The sequence below is a fragment of the Corvus kubaryi genome, unplaced genomic scaffold (assembly GCF_017639235.1).
Source record: "Corvus kubaryi isolate FWS band 111438036 unplaced genomic scaffold, C.kubaryi_AGA036_p1.0 37272, whole genome shotgun sequence".
In the NCBI taxonomy this organism is placed as follows: domain Eukaryota; kingdom Metazoa; phylum Chordata; class Aves; order Passeriformes; family Corvidae; genus Corvus; species Corvus kubaryi.
The window spans coordinates 2,375,606-2,394,816 of NW_024581084.1; the positions used below are offsets into that span (position 1 = coordinate 2,375,606).

The following is a 19,211-nucleotide window of genomic DNA, read 5'->3' on the forward strand; positions in this document are numbered from 1 at the left end:
TTTGGGGAATAACCCCTTTTTCAGCCCCCAGCTTTGCCCACGCCACTCTCAGTCTCCCTGCAGTTTAGGCAGGGTGTGTTTGCCTAATCAGTTAACCCCGGATTTTATCAGCTCCAAGTGCAGCAGACCCAGCTCAGACGTCAATGGGAATTTGGGCACCACAGCTCAGGGAAGGTAAAAGCAGCCAAAGCCAGCCCTTCCTTTCAGCTCACCTTTACATACCCAGCGGGGCTTGTTACTCTCTGCCCTAAAGGAAAACAGGAGGAAACTCCCCCCCTATTCCCAGAGCTTTCCTTCCTGGACTCCTCACCCCTGCTGACACCAGGAGCCACGTTCCCTGTCCCTGGCACAGTTCCCCAGGATGGGGCCAGGCAGGGAGCACCCACCCCACCCACAGAAGGTGCTGGAAGGCCGGGCTGGACTTACCCCACTTGGTGGATGTGCATCCCCTTGTTGGTGGGGCTGGCGGGGGCCGACTGGGTCAGCGAGGAGGTGTCCAGGATGCGCTGGGGGCGGGCGTTGACCGTGGCCTGGGGAGAACACACGGAGCCTGACCAGCCGGACACGGCCCCGGCACGGCCAGCCCGGGGCAGGGAGGGAGCTCTCTATGGGGTGAGGGGTCAAACAAAGCCCCTGTGCTGCTCCCAACACACGAGGTGCTCTCACTGCTTGGTCAGGCAGAAACACTTACCCGTTTGCTGCCTGCAGGGAAATGGCTCTGAGCAACAACCAGCCCTTCCCCGAGCCAGCTGCAGCCAGGACCTACCCCAGCACCCCAAACACAGGACAGGGGGACAGGCTGGGGTCCCCTCAGCTGTCCAGGGCTCCCCACAGCCACCAGCCTTTCCCTCACACACATTCTGAGCTTGGAGCAAAGGAGGCTCAGGGACCCTGTGGCTCTGCACAACTCCCTGACAGGAGCGTGCAGCCAGGGTGGGTCGGGCTCTGCTCCCAGGGAACAACAGGACAAGAGGAAATGGCCTCAAGTTGTGCCAGGGGAGGTTTAGGTTGGATATTGGGGAAAATTTCTTACACCAAAAAGATTGTCCAGCCCTGGCACAGCTGCGCAAGGCAGTGGTGGAGTCCCCATCCCTGGAGGGATTTCAAAGCCATGTGGACGTGGCACTTGGGGACATGGGCCAGTGGTGACCTTGGCAGTGCTGGGGGAATGGCTGGACTGGATGGGCTCAGAGGGCTTTTCCAGCCTAAAGGATTCCGCGATTCTGTGATTCAGCCTCCATCCTTCCATTAAAAACACCTGGACAAAGCAACCTGGGCTGAAGCAAACTTTCCTTTTAAGACTTTTTGGTTTCAGAAAGTCTCTAGAGGCCAACACTGAACACTGGGTCCTTGCTGTTTGTTTTGGTGCTCACACAAAGCAGGTTTGGGCATTTTCCAAGGCTCAGGCCGGGAAGGAGAACTGCACCATCCCCATCTGCATCATAAACATAAATCCCAAGCCAGCCGCAGCCTGGGTGAGGCCCAGCAGTGCCTAATGAGCCCGGGGAATGAAGCAGCAGCAGATTCCTTGCAGGAAGGCTGCACGCCTGGGCAGCCCACACACCGGCTGCTCACACCCAGCACAGCCCCAGAGCCAGGAGCCCTTCCGGAGAAACAGATCCACAGCCCTGGCTCGGTGAAAAACCTGAGCAGGACGGCCTGGTCTCGTTTGATAACAACAATCACAGAATCACAGAACAGTGGGGGTGGAAGGGACCTCTGGAGATTATCCAGGTCAACCCCCCTGGCATGGCAGGGCCACCTGGAGCAAGTGACACAGGAACGTGTCCAGGGGGGTTTGGGTTGGATAGGAATTGAGTAGAAATTCTTCCCTGTGAGGGCAGTGAGGCCCTGGCACAGGGTGCCCAGAGCAGCTGTGGCTGCCCCTGGATCCCTGGCAGTGCCCAAGGCCAGGCTGGACATTGGGGCTTGGAGCAGCCTGGGACAGTAGAAGGTGTCCCTGCCATGGCAGGGGTGGCACTGGACGGGGTTTCATGTCCCAAACCATTCCATGGTTCTGCACTATTTAGTCCCCCACTGCTCTCCAGAGGTGGAAGCCCAATGACAGGTTGCCCAGCTGTTCCCACTGAAGCCCCCAGCCCCAGCCAGGTCCCCCAGACTGCAGTATTCTGCTCAGCTGTGCCAATGGAAGAAAACCTCAGCTGGCCCAGCTCCAAAATTAGGCCTCTCCGTCCCTGAATTTTACAGTAATTAAACCAAAATATTAAACCCCTGGAACATTCAAGTGTTTTACATCACCTGAAGCAGTATTTTTGTTTAAGCAAGAAAAACAATTTTTGTTTGTGTTCACTGATAAAATTCAACCCCCACAGTGGGCAGTGCTTGCACACACTGGGGAGGAGCAGCGCCCACGGCAGCATCCAGCGCTCCCTCCTCCATCCAACAAAGCTGCATCAGCACCAAGGAAAGGTCTCAGGACACAGTTAGCAAAGATCTAATTGTCACTGATTTACGTTAGACACCGGCCAGCTCCTGCCTGAGCTCCCAGCAGAGCCTCGAGCTCGGCCGTGGTCCTGCAGCACCGCTCACGGCACAGCCATAACGGGACCAGTAAAGGCCAGGCCAGGATCTGAGCCTTAAAGCCCACTGTGGTGGGCAGTTAACAGCTTGGCTGGTTTGTGTTTTGGGGCTTTTTGTTTCTGTTAGAAAGCCTTGTTAGAAGCCACCCAAGGCAGGTGGTCCTGGCCAAAGCAAAGCCCCCGGCGTGTGCAGCAGCGCCCGAGCCGCGGCACGAGTCCGGGGCTGAACACTTTCCTCATGGATCTCACGGCTAAGGCAAAGAAGAACAAATCAGTTTTGTTCGCTGAAGCATCCCCAGATAAAAATCCTTGTAAATGGGAATGCTTCCTGTTTTCCAATGCCGCTGGAAGAGCCTTAGGAAGCAGGGGCAGAGCAGCTGGCCCGGCCACGCAGCGTGAGATGCATGAGACCCATCACGTGAGCTCTGGGACTCGGGTCAGCACCAGCACAGCCAGGCCCCAATTTGTCAGAGTCAACACAGAATTCCTCCCACCATTCACAACATTCCCTAGGGATATGACAATGGAATGATCACAGTTCTTGCTGGCACAGCAGTATCGATACCAGTATCGATACCGATCCACCTCTCTGCTGGCCAGGGAGCAACTCCTGAAAACACATTTAAGGCAGGAAACCAGATCTGGTTCCTCTTTATATCCCTTTTAACAGTAGGAGCAACATTCCACTTTGCAAAGAGCCTTCCAAACACAGAACTGAAACAGTTTCATGCATCTAGAGCAGAGAGAGGGAAATCTTCCACCTTTTCCTTTCCTTCTTCCCCTCATTTGCCATCTCCAGCCTGTCATTTGTTGTACCCCTGTCTCGCCAGGGAAGGGCTGAGCTTGCTGCCCCCACTGCCAGGAGAATTCTCTGTCCCAAACCCAGCCCTTACCACTCACTGGCACGTGCACGTCAAACAAATCAGAGCTCAAGTCAGTCATTATTGTCTCACGAGAAGATGTGGTTTCGAAGCAGAGATCTCTAAGGCATTAAGATGGCAGTGCACAATGCTGGCATCTCTTACTGCAGCCTCAGCTCCGCAGCCCCAGGCTGAGGATCTGGGACTATTCCCTGGAAAGGCCCAGTAAGAGAGTTCCCACTGCAATGGCTCATGGTCTGGATGCTTGAGTGGCCAGAAAGGTTCACACAGAGCTTTCTGTGCCCAGCCAGGGGACGCGCGGGGTGAGAAGATGTCCTGGCGTGGCCTGGCCCGGGCAGGGGGAAGGTGCTGCCCCAGGGGTGGCACCTCCAGGGACATCTTGTCACCCCCAGGATGAGATGGGATGAGGATGGAGGTTTAGGCACCCAGCCTGGGCTGGGGTGAGGAGTGGCAGGGGGTCTGCATGCTGACTCACATGTACTAGTTCACCTGGGTTGGAGAGCCGTTGTGGCTTCAGTCTGCAGGCCAGTCCCACTTGCATTATCTAAATCAGTTTGCAAACGGATAATTTAATGAAGGATACTTAAGGTTTATCCCAGGGACTGATCTAGACAAGTAGACTTCTAAACCAGACCTACTGTCCGAGGTCTGCACCTAATTTATACCCTAAAACAACCCCAGGCCCTCCCCCATTTATTCATTTTACCTGATCGAGATTTCAGAGCAGAGTTTATCATCGTGAAGCATTAAAAGCTCCTTCTGCAAAAGGCAGAGCCCTCCAACGGACCCATCCAGGTCAGTCTGCCTAAGCCTTGTCTAAGCATGAAAAAATCCACATCCAAACACCTGGCAGGCACAGGTGAGCAGGGACAGGCACCTACCTTGTAGGCAATGCTGTTGAGAACCTTCATAGCCAGGTCGGACACGTCGGGATAGGGGTCGGCAGCCAGGTGAAGGAGCACTCTCCAAATTTGGGTATAAACACTGTTGAAGCTCACACCTAAAATAATAAAAAACACAACAAACCCCAAAGCCCTGCAGCACATGACAATCCATCAACTCCAATTCTTTGATCTGATGTGAGAAAATTCATTAGAACTCCAAACAACCCGATGACATCTCAGGGAACATCAAGAGAGGAGCTCAAAAACACCCCACGTGGGCATTTTGTCTCCCTTTTGCCTGTCTGTGAACTCTGCAAGGGCTTGTGAAATCAAAGTGGGAGGAAGCAAAATAAATTAAAGACTCCCTAAATCATCTCCAGTCAAGCTCCTGCATTTCCAGGCTCCTGAAGCAAATCGCCTGGAAAGGCCAAGTGGATAATGTCCGGGTTTCCTGAGCTGAAGTACTTAATGGTATAAACCCACAGTTACTGCATCATATTGTTGTGGTTATTTTTATTGAATTGTTCAGGCCTTTGTACGCTCTACAAATTTACTGAATGTTTCAAGCAAAGCTTTAGGAGTTGAGCCTTTGGGAAGCAGCAAGTCCAGCTCAGTCTTTCCTATTGACATTTGTATCAATTCCTCCAATTTGTTATTTAATGAGCATATCAGCTGTTCAGTATTTCAGCAGAAGGGACTGACAGATTCAAAGTACAAATCAAATTAATAAGCATTTGCAACAACTGACAAAATTCTGTGAACATTTTATTTTGCTGCTTTTGGGCGAGAATTTGTTATTCTGCCTCCGAACCCTGCCGGTGTCTGATCGTGCAACGCCCCGGCTGGGAGTGCAGCCATTTGGACAATGTTAAAGTGGTTGCACTAACAAAAAAAAAGGAGCTAAAACAGAGATTTCAGATGAGTCACAATCAGTGGTAAATGACAGATCAAGCTGTTACTGCTTTTCCTCTCGTGTTTCTGGAGGCATCTAAATATAAAGTTGGGAGGAAAGGGCTCCTTGGTCACCAAGCAGCTCCTCACCTGGCAGAGCCAAACCTGACCCCTAAACCAGAGCAGACTGGGACAGAGCAGTTCTGAGCACTGGCTGAGGGCTGCAACAGGCTGCAGGAGCCCGCAGGCAGCCCAGGGGAACCTTCCTGTGCCCCAAGTGCCCAGACTGGGACAAATCACTCTGCAAAAGGCCAAGGCAACGCCCATAACCCAGCTCCTCCCTCTCACCCCTCTGCAAAGGGTCTCGCCCTCTCCCTCTCTCACCTGGCATCCAAAGGATGTTCCAAGTGACGTCTGCTTAAATTTGCACCTGGAAATCTCACAAGTGTTTATGAAGGGACCACCTGGACCGTGCTGTTCACGTGCTGGGGGTGACCCACACAGACTCCTGTGGCTGATCCCAACCTTCCCCAGGCAGGCCAGAGCCAGGGCCTGACAAACCAGAGAATCCCACAATGGTTGGGGTTGGGGGGGGACACCTTAAAGCCCATCCAGTTCCACCCCCTGCCATGGGCAGGGACACCTTCCACTATCCCAGGTTATTCCAGCCTGGCCTTGAACACTTCCAGGGATCCAGGGGCAGCCACAGCCTCCAGGGCCTCCCCACCCTCACAGGGGGAGAATTTCTTCCCCAGTATCCCATCTAACTCTGCCCTCTGGCAGTAGGAAGCCATTTCTCCCTGTCCTGGCACTCCAGGCCCTTGTGCAAATCCCCCCTCCAGTTCTCCTGGAGCCCCTTTAGGCACTGGCAAGGCTGTAAAACCTCTAACAACGTAAATGGTTATAAGGCTGTAAATTGTAAAGGCTGTAAACATATATTTATGTAATATTGTATAATATTTATATAATAATATAAATTGCAAAGGCTGTAAATATATAACAATGTTAAATCCTGGAAGCTTCTATTACTAAGGAAAGAAAAACTGGAGGGGGGAAGGATAAAGAACAAGAAGGGAGAGAGGCAAAGTGCTACAAGGTGTGGGAGGAAAAAAGGCTCAGCTCGTGAAGCAGCAGCCAGGTAATGTCTGAGGTGTGCCCAGAGCCGTGCCCAGAGCTCTGCCTCCCACACTCCAGCCTGTTACATAAGGACCAGAGGGAAATCTGGATGCCTTCAATTCTTTAAAGCCCTCAAAAGAGAGTAAAAGGAAAGGGAGAGGAGGAAGAGCGAGGGGGGCATCCAGCGGATTTCCCAGGGGCTCTGATAACCACCTCGTTCACAGAGAAAGAAACCCAACGACATTTTTTATACATCTAAGTGTCAGGGAAAACCAAATTTTAAGCAGAACCGTGCCAGTGCAATTCCCCCTTCACCTGGCAGCCTTTGAGGAGAACACAGGGAATTTCTACAGAGGCACTTGGGGCTCAGGGCTAGTGCTCCCAAGGCTGCTCCTTCCCGCTGCCACCGCCCCACCGTCAGTGCTGGTCACGCAGCAGTGACACACCTGACACAGCTCCCTGTCAGAGCCTGAGCTCCAGTCCCTGGGATAAGGGGGGCAGCAGAGGTGGCAGGAGGAGCAGCAGCTCAGTTTCACGTTTAGGACTCCAATGCCCAAACTGTCCCCGAGATGCAAACCAGGAGCCGAGCAGGGGCCGGGCATTAATCGAAGCAGACAGCTCTGTAATTAGTCACACCGACTCCCAGCCAGCTCAGTGCCCCGTGCAGTGTGGACTCATGTTTACAAAATGATCCCTCTCTGCTAAGAATGTCAAAAATAAATTGCCTGCCTTTGCCCCGAGTTTGATTTTCCCTGCACACGTGGGGCTCAATTCACCTGCGAGCCCCAAGGACGGGCTGGGCTCCAGCAGCTCCAGGGAGAGCCTCAGTGGATGCAAACCCGACTGCTGATGGCTTTATTTATTCACTTTGACTTGCCAGGCTGGGACAGGGTTTCTTTCCAATCCCCTGTAAAAATCACTGCAGTGATTTCAAGACCCGACCTCCACAGATGGGGCAGTTCCACTTCCCACCGGCACGGCAGCAAAAGCAGACCAATGGCTGCTCCAGGGCTGCTGCTCACCTGGCCCCGAGTCAGCTCCTGGGGAGGGCCTGCAACCTGGGATGGGCACGGAGGGACAGGGAATGAAACCTTCAGACAGGCACACAGGGACAGGAGCCTTCGGCTGCAGGGAAATGCAGCTGAAATATTTCAGGCTGAACAGCCCCGAGGACTCAGGGAGCTGCCTCCCCATCAGTGCCAACCACACCTGCTCCGTAAATGTGCATCCCACAAATCCCCCCTCTTCCCAGGAGGGACCCTGGGTGAAGGGGACACCCGAAATCCCCACAGCTCCCTGAGCTCTGCTGGGTAGACAGCCTGGTCCCGGCAGGCACAGCTCAGTCCCTGCACACCGACCCCTCCCGGGGCCCTGCAGGGGCTCACTCCAACCCCTCAGCAATTCCAGCGGCAGAGCTGGAGCTTTCTGTGCTTCCACACAAGCCAGAAGCAGCTCATGAGAAGGAAGTTCCTCAGAGCAGGTACCCCTGGGCCAGAGCTGGCATCACCAGCAGGGAGACAGCCCCTCCGAGCAGCCTGTGCAGCAGGTTTCCACTTCCAAACCCACCCCAATCCCTGTGCCTTGCTGCCGTGCCTGTTACCAGTCACAAACACTGCTGGCTGACCGGCTCCTTCTTGTTATCTCCGTGCATCTAAACACGGAGAGAGTAGGAGGCTCCCCTGCCCCAACACTCTCTGTTTCCTGCACCTCACTGTCCACCTCCACCTCTACTCTCCCCGTCCTCACTGCAGCAACCTCCGCCCTCACTGGTACTTTGATGCAGATCCTGGGAAATGGCAAACAGTTCTCCACCCCCAGCCTCTCCTGCTGGAAAAGACAACTATTTCCCAGCATTTCATTGCTCCAAGACTTATTTTCCTCCTTCTTTGATCACTCCTTAAGATAATCTTTCCAGTGCAGCTCTCTGTAGGACAAAGGCTTTCATCGTGCAGTTTGGATATGAATAATCAGCCTCGAGGTATGCTAAACCCCATCCCTTTTCCTATCTTAAAACTGAACATTTCCAGGACACCAAGATTAATGAGTGGCTGTATGGAAAAGCAGCAAGGCTCAGCTTCCCTTCCAAAATGATGTCTTTGTTGACTAACCACAAACTGCCTCTTGCCAGCTGGAAAACTGGGCCAGAAATAAATGTCTCTCCTGGTACTGGCCTGTCTGGCCAAGGAGCAGCTGCCAGAGAACACAGAGCTCGGCTGAGAGCGTGTGTTGTTGCATTTGGGGAGCAATAATGGGGACATTTGGCCCACAGTTAGCCAAGGAACTGTTTGTAAAATGGACAAGGAGGAATGCAGAGGTTTTCCTCAAGTTTTTTGGAAGAAGTACGTTGTATGATGCCTCAGTGCCAGTAGAGACTGATCCAGAACAATCCCTCACATGCCAAGTTCCTAAAACAGCCAAGAGGAACAAAGACCTGAGCAGCAGCAGGTTGTGGCTGCCCCCTCCCCGGCAGTGTCCAAGGCCAGCTTGGACAGAGCTTGGAGCAACCTGGGACAGTGGAAGGTGACCCTGCCCATGGCAGGGGTGGCACTGGATGGGCTTCAGGGTCCCTCCCAACCCAAACCATTCTGGGATTCTGTGATCGGTGAATCAGCTTAGGGAATGCAGAGCACAGAACACAAACTGTGGCCGAAAATTTCTCCTTCACTCTCACAGACTAGATTTCTGCTTCACTTGGAGTCTCCTCACGTGCCCCAAAACATCCTTTTCACTGCTCTGGCTGTCTCAGACACGCGGCAGAGGCGTTACTGCAGAGCCAAAGCCCCATTTCCTCTTTCAGAAGACCCAGAGTAGAGCACAACACTCCTTCAGTCACAAGTCTCTGCCCCAGGTGGGCTCTCCCAGCTCCCCTCGCTGGCTGTGGAGCAGCAGCTTGAGGCACGTCAGGACGTGAAGGAACGGGGTTAACCTGGGCTGCAGAGCTGTGGGGGTGGCTGGGGCTGGTGGCATCTCTCCTTGGGGAGCAGGAGACAGGGCTGGAGGATGGTGATGCTTCAGAAGGAATGAGAAAAGCCTGGCTTGCAGCAGGCAAATGGGAAGGTAATGGGATTCTGTGCGAGTCATGAATTTTAAACACTTCTCTAAGCTCTGCGTTTCCAGCTGGGTCTGAGCTCTTTGATGGAACAGGAATGAGGGAGGCCTTGGAGAGCTGCTCTCTCTTTCCAAGGTTCCCCTCACTGTCTCCAGCTCCTCTCCAGAGCCTTTTCCAGCTGTGCTGCACAGCTCTTATGAGACACACACCAGCCTTCAAGCAGCCACCAGTGGGAATGGGAAAACTCAAGTCCTACCTCAAGATGGAGAGACATTTCCTAACATCCCTGCCATGCCTCAGAAGATCCAATGTCATTACTGATAATCAAAAGCAAATTAACTGATCAAGTTCCTAATGAACTCATGATTTTAAACTGCCACAGTGGCTCTGTAATTACAATCCCTGAATCTTTCAACTTGGGAGAGCCAAATCACCATTAATTCTCCTAGAAAACAGAGCAGAGAAAATGTTTCTTTGGTCAAGGCAGTTCTATCACCCAGGTGATTCCTCCCTGAGTTATTCTCCTTGCACTGATTTGTGAAAACATGGCCCATTTACTGATTACAGAGGAAATATAGAGACTTCCCCCAGCCCTTCCCTGTGCATGCTGCTTTCCCTGGAAGGAGGCCATTCCAAAAGCCAGGTCCTTCTGCATGTGCCTGCGATGTCGTGCCAAAATGGCTCAGACTGTTCAAAAGGCTACAGGTAGTTTAAAGCAAAGCTGTTGTGGCACCCCGCATTTTTGTGCCTGAATTCCTAACAGGATTGTAGTGAGGCTTAGAACTGGAGCCAACAGCTCCCATCCCTCCACTGGAGTGACCCAGCCACACACAACAGCGAGAGAAATTTTTGTGGGGGTAAGATCAGGCAGGAGCCAGGATCCCAACCTTCCCCACAGGCCAGAGGGGGTCCCAGGGAAGGGCAGGAGGGGCTGAGCTCACCTATGAGGGAGTTGAGCGAGGAGTAGGAGCTGACTCGTCTCATCTTGTCGATGGTCTCAAAGGACAGGATGTACTCCTCGTTCTCGGGGCTGCCCAGCGTGCTGCTGGCACTGCTGCTCGTGCTCAGGTTCCCAGGGGAAAATGCAACAGAGCTTCCAGCTGCCGGGAGAAAACAGCAGATGCTGGAAGGAGGACTGGCCAGAGAACAATTTTCACCCAGACATAACAGCCCTTTTCTAAATCCTGCCACATTCAGGGAAGGAAACCCCTTACCCAGGGGGCAAAGCCACAATTCCCCTCTTTAATACTGAATGATTAAACACAGAATAGGCAAAAGACTGAGTTAAAAATCCACTTATGCTTGGAAGCTGGAAGGCACATTTTTGGTCCCTAAACACTCAGAAAAATCAATACTAATGACCATAAAATTGCAACTAATTATGAGAGGGCTCCTCATCCAAGCCCTTGGAGGTGGCTAATTTGGGCTGAAGTGCCAGTTCCAGCCTGTGCTGTCCTGCACGTGGTGTTTCCTGGCTGGCACAAGGGGCATGCAAAATGGAAGAACTCTGAAGTGTCTCTTACACTCCTCGTTGAGGCTGAGGTTCTGCAGGGACTTGTTGAGGTTCCTGGCCGTGGTGACAGCGCGGATGTTCCCGTAGGAGCTGACGGAGCGCAGCCGTGGCGTGCAGGGCCCGTCCCGCACTGGGGTCAGGCTCCCGCCCTCTGGGAGGCAAAATGAGCAATTATGGCTGTAACCAAGCCCAGCCACAGCACCGTGGTTATTTCCCAGCAAATAAGTAACTAAAACACCACCAACGTGAACAGAATTCGTAATTCTCTGTCAGGCTAAAAGGGAACAAGGTACAGCAGAGGATCCAGCATGGACCCCGTGTCTCTGCTGTCCAGGCTGGGAGTCTGGGACATCCAACAAGGCCAGGTGAGCTCAGCCTTGCCAGTGCCTCCCAGGGGCTCTGGTGACTCTTCTCTGCAGGTGGTGCTGGGCCACTGCCCAGCCCCTGTGCCAGGACAGTCTGAGGCAGCATTGGCCGGCTCCTCTCTGCTGCTGCTCGTCAGACTCCCCCTGGATTTCCTCATCATCAGGAGCAGTGAAAAATTCTGGTTTCCTGACCAAATTTCAGGCCTGATTTCAAGTCATATTTCACCCTGAGCATACACAGCGCCACAGTCTCAGAGGAGCTGCTCTGTTCCCCTGCAGAGTGGCTGCACTGTGGTGGGGGGCCAAAGCAGAGCGTCCTGCTTCAGGATTCTTTTGGATAAGGAAAAGCACTGCATAAACTGCACACGGTGTTTATTTCCTGCAGCAAATGGGGAGGAGCTCATTTTCCAGTATGATTCAGTTATTCAGAGAACAGGGAGACTAAACCACTCTGTGCAGAGACAGCACGTGGTCTTGTCTCCAAGATTCTGCAACAGTCCTGTTATCCTTCAGGACTTCCACTGCAGCTTAAATCTGAAGAAAAGGTGAGGTTAGTGACAGACATTTCATTGCTCACATAAAGCCACAGACACAACAAAAGGGATGGGGCCACAGGCTCAGAGCAGAGAGTTCTTCCCTTCCTTGTCTGGCTCTCACGGCAGCAGGGCTGGCTCATGGTGTGCTGGAGCTCTCACCAGGTCAACATGACCCAACTGAACTTTCAGGTGTGATTTGAGAGGGGAAAAAGAAAACAAGCCTGCGTGCTGCCTTGACCAATATCCTTCAGCCTTGAGCTGAAGGGAACCTCTTTGAATGGGGAAGGAGTTTTCTGGTGAGCTACAGCCATGGCTTACGTGGAGACTCAGGGGAGGATGGATTTCTTCCAGTGCAACACCTCACAGGGCTGAACAGACACCAGATCTCCCCACCTTGTCACTCACCATGTCACAACAGGGCTCTTTAATAAATCCCCACCAGCAAGAAGCTCACTGTGTTGGGAAAACTCCTTAAATAATTCTCAAGTACTTTCAGGCCCTACATCTTGTGCCCACCCAAAGCCAAGCCCCCACCTGGAGCAGCTGGGGAAGGGAGAGGGTAATTCTTCTCCTCTTCTATGAACTGCAAGGCCACGGTGCAGAAATTGCTCTCGTACTGAACCACCAGGTGACTCAGGGCCACCACCAGCTCCTGGGGAAAGAGCACAGGAAACATCTCAAGGTTACATAGGTGAGAAGCAAGGGACTGAAGGCAAACACAGACCAGTATCGTTGGTATTACTGGGGGGCCACCCAGGGTGATCATTCTCCCTTAATTCACAAGGGTGAACTGCAGAAAGCCAGAGGACTCTGTCTCACACTTAATTCTCCACAAGCCTTTCCTACCTGGACAGGCTTCCCCCCACTTTTGAGCAGCCTGCTCACGGACAGCAGCGGTTGGGATGAGATGAGCTTTAAGGTCCCTTCCAACCCAAACCATCCTGGGGTCCTGTGACTGATTCTGCCCAGCGTTGTCAAGCTGATGCAGTGTCACAGCCAGCCCTGACCTGGCCCCAGCCCCCAGGACACGGGTGGCTCCCTCAGAGCAGGGGCTGTGCCAGGGCTGGGAGCCCTCAGCCCCCGTGGCACAGCCGGACCCTCCCGGCACTGCCCAGCCCTGCACAGAGCTCAGCTCCTCCAGAAGGCACCTCCTGCCTGGCCCCCAGGAACAGCAGACAGGAGACAGAGCTGGCTTTGGCTGATGTCTCTGCGCAGGGATGATCTCCCAAGGAGAGATTTATGAATCTCACCAAGCATTCAGTGTGACACACAGCTCTCTCTTGAATTAAACTGATTAAATGCTGGAACGAGACAACAGAAATGAATCTTTGCCATGCTGGTGACAACTGCCAGGGTGTTGATGTTCCAGTAAAGTAAACACAAGCATGAGGACACTTCAGAACAGCCCTCAAAAACAATCCAGAATGTCAAAAACCATTTAATGTACTATTGATGTACGATGGTGCATCCGAAACTGTAACTCTCCCAAAGCTGGAGAGCTGCTCCGGAGCAGTCTGTGATCCATCCCTGGGGCTCCAAAGGCAGGGAGACTTTTCCCAGAGCTCTCACGTTCCCTCCACAACCAAACTCCCTGGAAGTCTGTTGGCTCAGGCCAGCGGTGGCAGGCACAGAGCAGAGCCTGAGCACACCCAGCCCCTCGCCCTGCCCCTACCTTGCGGACCATGGGGCTGCCGTCGTTGATGAGCTGGGCCAGCATCATGGCCACGTTGTGGTCGATGGTGGTCGAGTGGTCCGTCCGCTCCGCTGAGTTGCCCACAAAGGTGCCCAGAGCAAAGACTGCAGCACAGCGAACCTGGGGACACAAACAGCCCTGGGTGCTCCCCTCTGCTGCCAGGGGATTTCATTCATCCCCACAAATGGGAGCTCTGGAAACCTGAACTCCTGTGTCAGGTGAGCAGGGAACCCGTGGGGAGCAACAACCCCAGCAGCCTCAGCAAACCGAGTTTTAAGCATTCACACATGCAGGATATGTTTAATGTCCCAGAATACTCAGTGACTTTCCCACGGGTGACTCTTCCAGTCGGTGTTGCCTTGAATATTAATTAACAGGAATAAGGTACACACAGCTCCTGCTGGGATGTGGATCCCTTACAGGAGTGCTGACTACAGTCATCAGGTACAGGCTTATAGGAAGGTAGGTGACGGAAAAAGGGAGAAAAATCAGGGAAAACTTTGGAAAGCCACCCCACCTCTGCAGAAACACTGCTCAGAAAGTGGGGAGAATGGGGCCAGGGACGAGAGGAGGAGGATGCAGGACAGAGACTGGATGTGGAGGGGAATCTCATCTCTAATCTCTGCACGTTATCAGAGCCGTTTATCTCAGCTCCCTTCTCCCAGGTGTGTGCACCGGGTCTGACGGGCTCCCTCAGTCACTGCCAGGCCCAGCACAGTCCCTCCTCTTCTGGGAGTGTCACAAAGATAACACACAACCAGTTAAAGATGCATTTTCACAATGAGCAGGGGGAGAAGGGTTTTCATACTTGAACAAAAAGACTAGAGGGTTTTTTGCAACACACAGTGAGTTTTGGGACCACATTTTTAACAATTTCTGATATGCAAGGAAGCAAAAACCATGGCATTTCCTAACTGCAGTGCCCAGACCCCAGGGGTTTGGGGCTCTGTGAACTCCCTCTGCATTTCTTTGGAAGTTCCTCTTGTAGGGCTTGTTTGATTTGCATCACCTTGAAGAAAAAGCAGCAAGATCCTTCTCTGAACCAGACACAAACACAAAGCTCTGGAAGGCCCTGCTTTGTAGGAACTTCTGTCCTTCAGCCAATTCAAGGAGCATTTACCAAAAGAGCTGGATTTTTACCTCTGGGATTGGATCTGAGAGGAGGCTGTAGAGCTTCTCATGGGCGCTGTCTCTCACTCCACACCACCTGGCTGAGTCGAAGTTCTGCCAGATCCTCCCCAGACAAATGGCCACCCACTGCCTCAGGAGCGGGTGGGGATCGTTCAGCTGCTCCAGGCAGATTGCTATCAGGTTCCCTTGCAGGCAGGCTTCCTGCAACACAAACCAAGCTTTTGTTTGGGATGACAGCTTCCCACCTCATCCCCACAGAAGGAGACTATTTCTGAAGGAATCAGGAAGCCAAGAGAAAATAATCATTCAGTGGTTCCAGACAGAATACCAGCAGCATGAAGGGAAAGGCAGCTAGAGCTGATTAAGTAGTTGAGCATTAAAATGTTTTTTGTGATGCATAAAGCTTGGTTTTTCCTCTTTGAAAACATTCCTGGCACCTGCCAGAGCCCCAAGGTTTATGGCTCATTCCACAGACCATTCCCAGCCATCAGGCTGGGACCAGGAACTCTTTCCTTCCCAATCTGCCAGTGGCTGGGGAGGGACTCTTGTCCTTGTCCCCCACTGCCAGGTGCTGGGTACAGAATGTCTTTGTCATATCTCCAGGCCAACTCTTCTGTTAATCCACATAGAAATAACAAAAACCAACGTCCCAGTTCTGTTTCCAAGTTCAGGTTTGGGCTTTAATGCAAGCCAGGACACTTTATCAAAGCAAAGGCATGAGGCAGAGAGAGGTGGGGAGGATGAAGGGAAGAGGCTGCTGGGACTCACCTGCCCAGTGTTGTAGTTGTTGACAATCACAGCCAGGATGAACGCTGTCATCGTCCTGTGCTCAGCCTGAAAACAACACAGACTGAGGGTTCCCCAGAGAACAGGGCAGGGAACAGCTACAGCCCACCCTGGAACGTGGCATTATCCTAAGTGCAGTCTGTGCCATGTTAAAAAAATGAGAAAATTCCAGCTTTCTTTTCCCTTTCTCGGCATCAGCCCTGTTACACCCCAGATTCCTCCCCAGCTGCCCACAGGATCCTCCCAACCAGCCTGGCCCTGCTGTGGGGAGACTCCCCAACACCCCTTATGGGAACCCAGCTGCTGCAGAGGGAATTGCCAAAGCTGGGGGGCAATTCCCTGCTCCTGCAGCCATCCTGGAGCCCCCAGCTCCCACCCTCACAGGGACTCTGCTTACAGAACTCCAGGTGAGTTCGTAAAGCCTCGGATGGTTTGGCTCCCTCTGTCACACAGCCCAGCAGTGACTCTCCCAGTACAGCACTGGTGCCACTGGAGGGGGAGGCAGCCCCACGTAGCACCAGAACAGCGGCACATCAGCTAAAACAAGGGAAGCAGCTAAAGAGCTGAATAATTGTGACTTGTCCTTACTGGCATGTAAGGATCCGCCAGGACCGAGAGGAAATACTTGTGTCCATTGTCCTTCACCAGGTCAGCCTGGCACGACTGAAAAGGAGACCAAGAAAACCACAATGAGAACCACAACACACACATTTGCTCCTCCAATGATGTACAAACGTTTCGTTTCCTAACCATTTTTCTCCAATCTTGTTTTCATTTGAGAAGCCAAATAAAGCTCAAGCCCTTCCTGGGGGCTGCCACCCAACAGCCCCACAGGGACGGAGCAGGGAAGCCTCTGCCAGCCCCACAGTGCCACAAACAGCAGCTGGAAATGGGAGCTCCTGCTGCCGGGACGAGTCAAAGGAGCCATCTCTGTGCCACATTAAACCTCCCCAGTACATTCACACCTCCCACTACACCCAGCCCAGAGTGCAGAGCAGCCCCGGGGCCTCGCCCAGCCCCTGGGGAGCACACGGCAGGATCCTGGGCTGGGCTCAGAGGAAAGCACAGGGCTTTGCTGACACACCAGCTCAGGCTCCAGGCTGACGTTTTGGGGTCACTCCGAGAGGATACACGCGGAGAAAGTGAAAATGGAAGGGAGGAAACCCTGACTTGGCACCAGCTCCCTGTGACACGGCTCTGCCAGAGGCGGGATCATGCATTTTTCATCAGGAGGAGAAGGTGAAGGAAGGAACTAATTGCTGAAAGGGGAGGGGATGGCAAGGCAGAGATGCAAGAGAATATTTTAGTGCTGAAGAGAGTGAGGCTGCTGGTTTTGGCAGACCCAGGAGCAGAGGGCCTGGATTGCTGCCAGGCTGCAGCTACGAGAGGCTTCCCCGACTCCTGTGCCACTGCACGCTCCAGGCTCCCCCTCTGCCTTCCCGGTGTCAGCACTTTGTGCTCCTCACACAGAACCACTCCTCGGCTGTAATGCAGGCACAGGGACACCAGCAGAGGGGAGGCTGCCCAGCTCCACACTCGCTGTGCTGCCTCTGCTGCCCAGTCCCTGGGGCCCACAGAGGGAGGCCATGGCCACAAAGCCAGAGCCGAACCCTCCCTACGGAGATCCTGGGAACAACGTGGGAATCCAGCACCACTGACACCTCCTCCTCACGGAATAAGCAGCTCCACTGTGAATAATAACACAAAACGACCAAACCAGGCTGCAGGCTTGGTGTGCAGTTCAGAACTTACAGAAAATACTCTGTTTACAAGGAGCTGCTGCCTGTCCCCTCCCTCAGCAGTGTCCACGGCACTGCCCTGTGGAAGCTGCCCCCTCCTCCCTTCCCACTCCCACCACGTGCTGCTGGAATGAGTGAGTGAAACAGCACAAAGAAACCCAAACTCACCATTGAAGAGTATTTTTGTGTGCTTTGCTGTAAAGCAGAGCCTGCAAACAAGTGAGGCAATGCCAGAGCATGGGAGGGAATGTGTGAGGGGCAGGGGGGTGAGAGCCCTCTTGGAGTGGAGGAGGGCACGACACCACACGGGAATCACACCTGAGCCCCTGACACACCTGGGGCTGAGGCACCAGCCTCGGCTGCACCACAGATGAGCTGTTCCAGGAGAGCTCCAAGATGAATAGTTTTCATTTTCTTTGCTTTCCCAAATCCTCTTAGGATGTTAATGAAAATATTGTTATAAAACTAAACCTGACAATGCTGGATCAACAGCAGGAAAAACTTCACAAATTCAGTGCTATTCTCCATCCTGAAATGGAGGAGAGGTACAAAAAAACCCCCAAAGAGGAAAGATCCGACATCCAGAGCAGTTCAGACATCTACATGGACTTGCAATTGTGCCTGAATTAATGTGTGCACCTCTCCTAATAATTTTATAGTGCTCAACTAATTGCACCCACAAACCACTGAGTCAGAGATGCGACTCTACAAATTTATCTGCAATTACTTACCAGCTTAATTACTTATTTGAAACCCCAGCAAGCAGAGCCCTGGCTGAGGCAGCACACTGCTGAGCCCCACGAGCCGGGCAGGGGCAGGAATACTCACACTGTCCACTGCCAGGATCTTGGCCCAGATGAAGACAAGGAGAGGTCTCAGCTCACGGGCTGAGCTCTGGAGGAGCTTCAGCACGTATGGGAAAATGCCAACGGAGAGGGCCTGGGAGGCAGAGAGCAAATCCCTGTCAGTAAAACCCTGTGAGCAAAACCCTGTGAGCAGCCCCCCCGCTGGCAGCTCAGCCCCCCAGCAGGGCCAGGCTGCAGCATCTTTACAGACACAGCTGAGAAATCTGGTAGAAAATAATTTCACACGTTCCCAGTACACAGGGGATCCCTGTGTGTTTGTCTCTTGCTCATTTTGATCTCGAGTGTCACCAGGTACTTTCAGACTCATTTGGTCCATGGAGGCTCTGAGTTAATCCAGCACCAGCTTTCTCTCCTCACAGCCTGGGCTGTTCTATGCTCCACGTCCTCACTTCCCTCAGCTGGGGCCGTTGGCTCTCCCAGGTAAACACGCCACAAAGTTCAGGAATTCCAGCCTTCCCACTGGAAATTAACTCCAGGAGGGAGGTAAAGCAAACCACTAAAATGCCCCATCACTGAGCTGCTCCACGACCAGCTGATGCCTCATCTTCATCACTTCTATCAACAAACAGCTCCATTTATGGGAGTGCTTTAAACTGCTCCTCTGTTTAATTCTTATTTATGCTCCACACTGTGCTGCCACTTTCCAAACTGCAGAATGCAGCTGCTGCCTGCTCAGAAGAGCTTGTAAAATCCAGACACCAAACAAATAAAGGAGGAGAAGAAAATGATGCAGCCAGTAAGCTGAAAGAACACATAATAAATGTATATGCTTTTTTGGTTATTTGTTTTATATGACAAACCTTCTTACTTGCCCCAGATATTTCCTCCTGCTTTGTCCCTTCCATTATTTTACAATAAACTGTTCCCAAGGAACTCCTCTTTGCTGTACTGGAAATGAACACGGGAATGAATCTGATTAACGCAAACCTCTGTTCTTGCAGGGACACTCGCTCCATTTCCCACACAAACCTGGTCATCTGTCAGCTCTGTGGATTATCCTCCCCACCTCCCTTCCCTAGCTCACCAGCTGTATTCATCACCCCTGCTGAGACAAACGGGAGTGTTCGAGCCCACGTGCAGCTCCCACGCACCAAACTGACAGCCCAGGGCCCCAGGTCCAGGAACCTCCCCAGCAGATCCAGAGCTCGCAGCCGGTGCACCTGGCTCAGCAGCACCTGCAGGGCAGAGGGATGGGGGTTACTGTCCAGGGAAAACACATCC

The 19,211-nt window shown here is 52.9% G+C and overlaps 1 protein-coding gene across 4 annotated transcripts in view; it reads right to left on the bottom strand.

Annotated features, from left to right (window-relative positions):
* RPTOR (regulatory associated protein of MTOR complex 1) overlaps nucleotides 1-19,211 on the bottom strand; it is a 102,392-nt gene that overhangs the window by 27,225 nt on the left and 55,956 nt on the right. For 2 of the 4 annotated variants that reach the window (XM_042025565.1, XM_042025564.1), the window contains exons 12-23: nucleotides 19,082-19,165; nucleotides 17,953-18,063; nucleotides 15,974-16,048; nucleotides 15,368-15,433; nucleotides 14,609-14,800; nucleotides 13,448-13,588; nucleotides 12,310-12,427; nucleotides 10,885-11,025; nucleotides 10,303-10,461; nucleotides 4,303-4,421; nucleotides 3,897-3,965; nucleotides 427-530 (exon numbers count right to left, since the gene is read on the bottom strand). In XM_042025565.1, coding sequence (XP_041881499.1) covers nucleotides 427-530; nucleotides 3,897-3,965; nucleotides 4,303-4,421; nucleotides 10,303-10,461; nucleotides 10,885-11,025; nucleotides 12,310-12,427; nucleotides 13,448-13,588; nucleotides 14,609-14,800; nucleotides 15,368-15,433; nucleotides 15,974-16,048; nucleotides 17,953-18,063; nucleotides 19,082-19,165 — 1,379 coding nt within the window. The remainder of the gene's footprint in view (nucleotides 1-426; nucleotides 531-3,896; nucleotides 3,966-4,302; nucleotides 4,422-10,302; nucleotides 10,462-10,884; nucleotides 11,026-12,309; nucleotides 12,428-13,447; nucleotides 13,589-14,608; nucleotides 14,801-15,367; nucleotides 15,434-15,973; nucleotides 16,049-17,952; nucleotides 18,064-19,081; nucleotides 19,166-19,211) is intronic. The other 2 variants (XM_042025568.1, XM_042025567.1) reach the window with 1 other exon arrangement.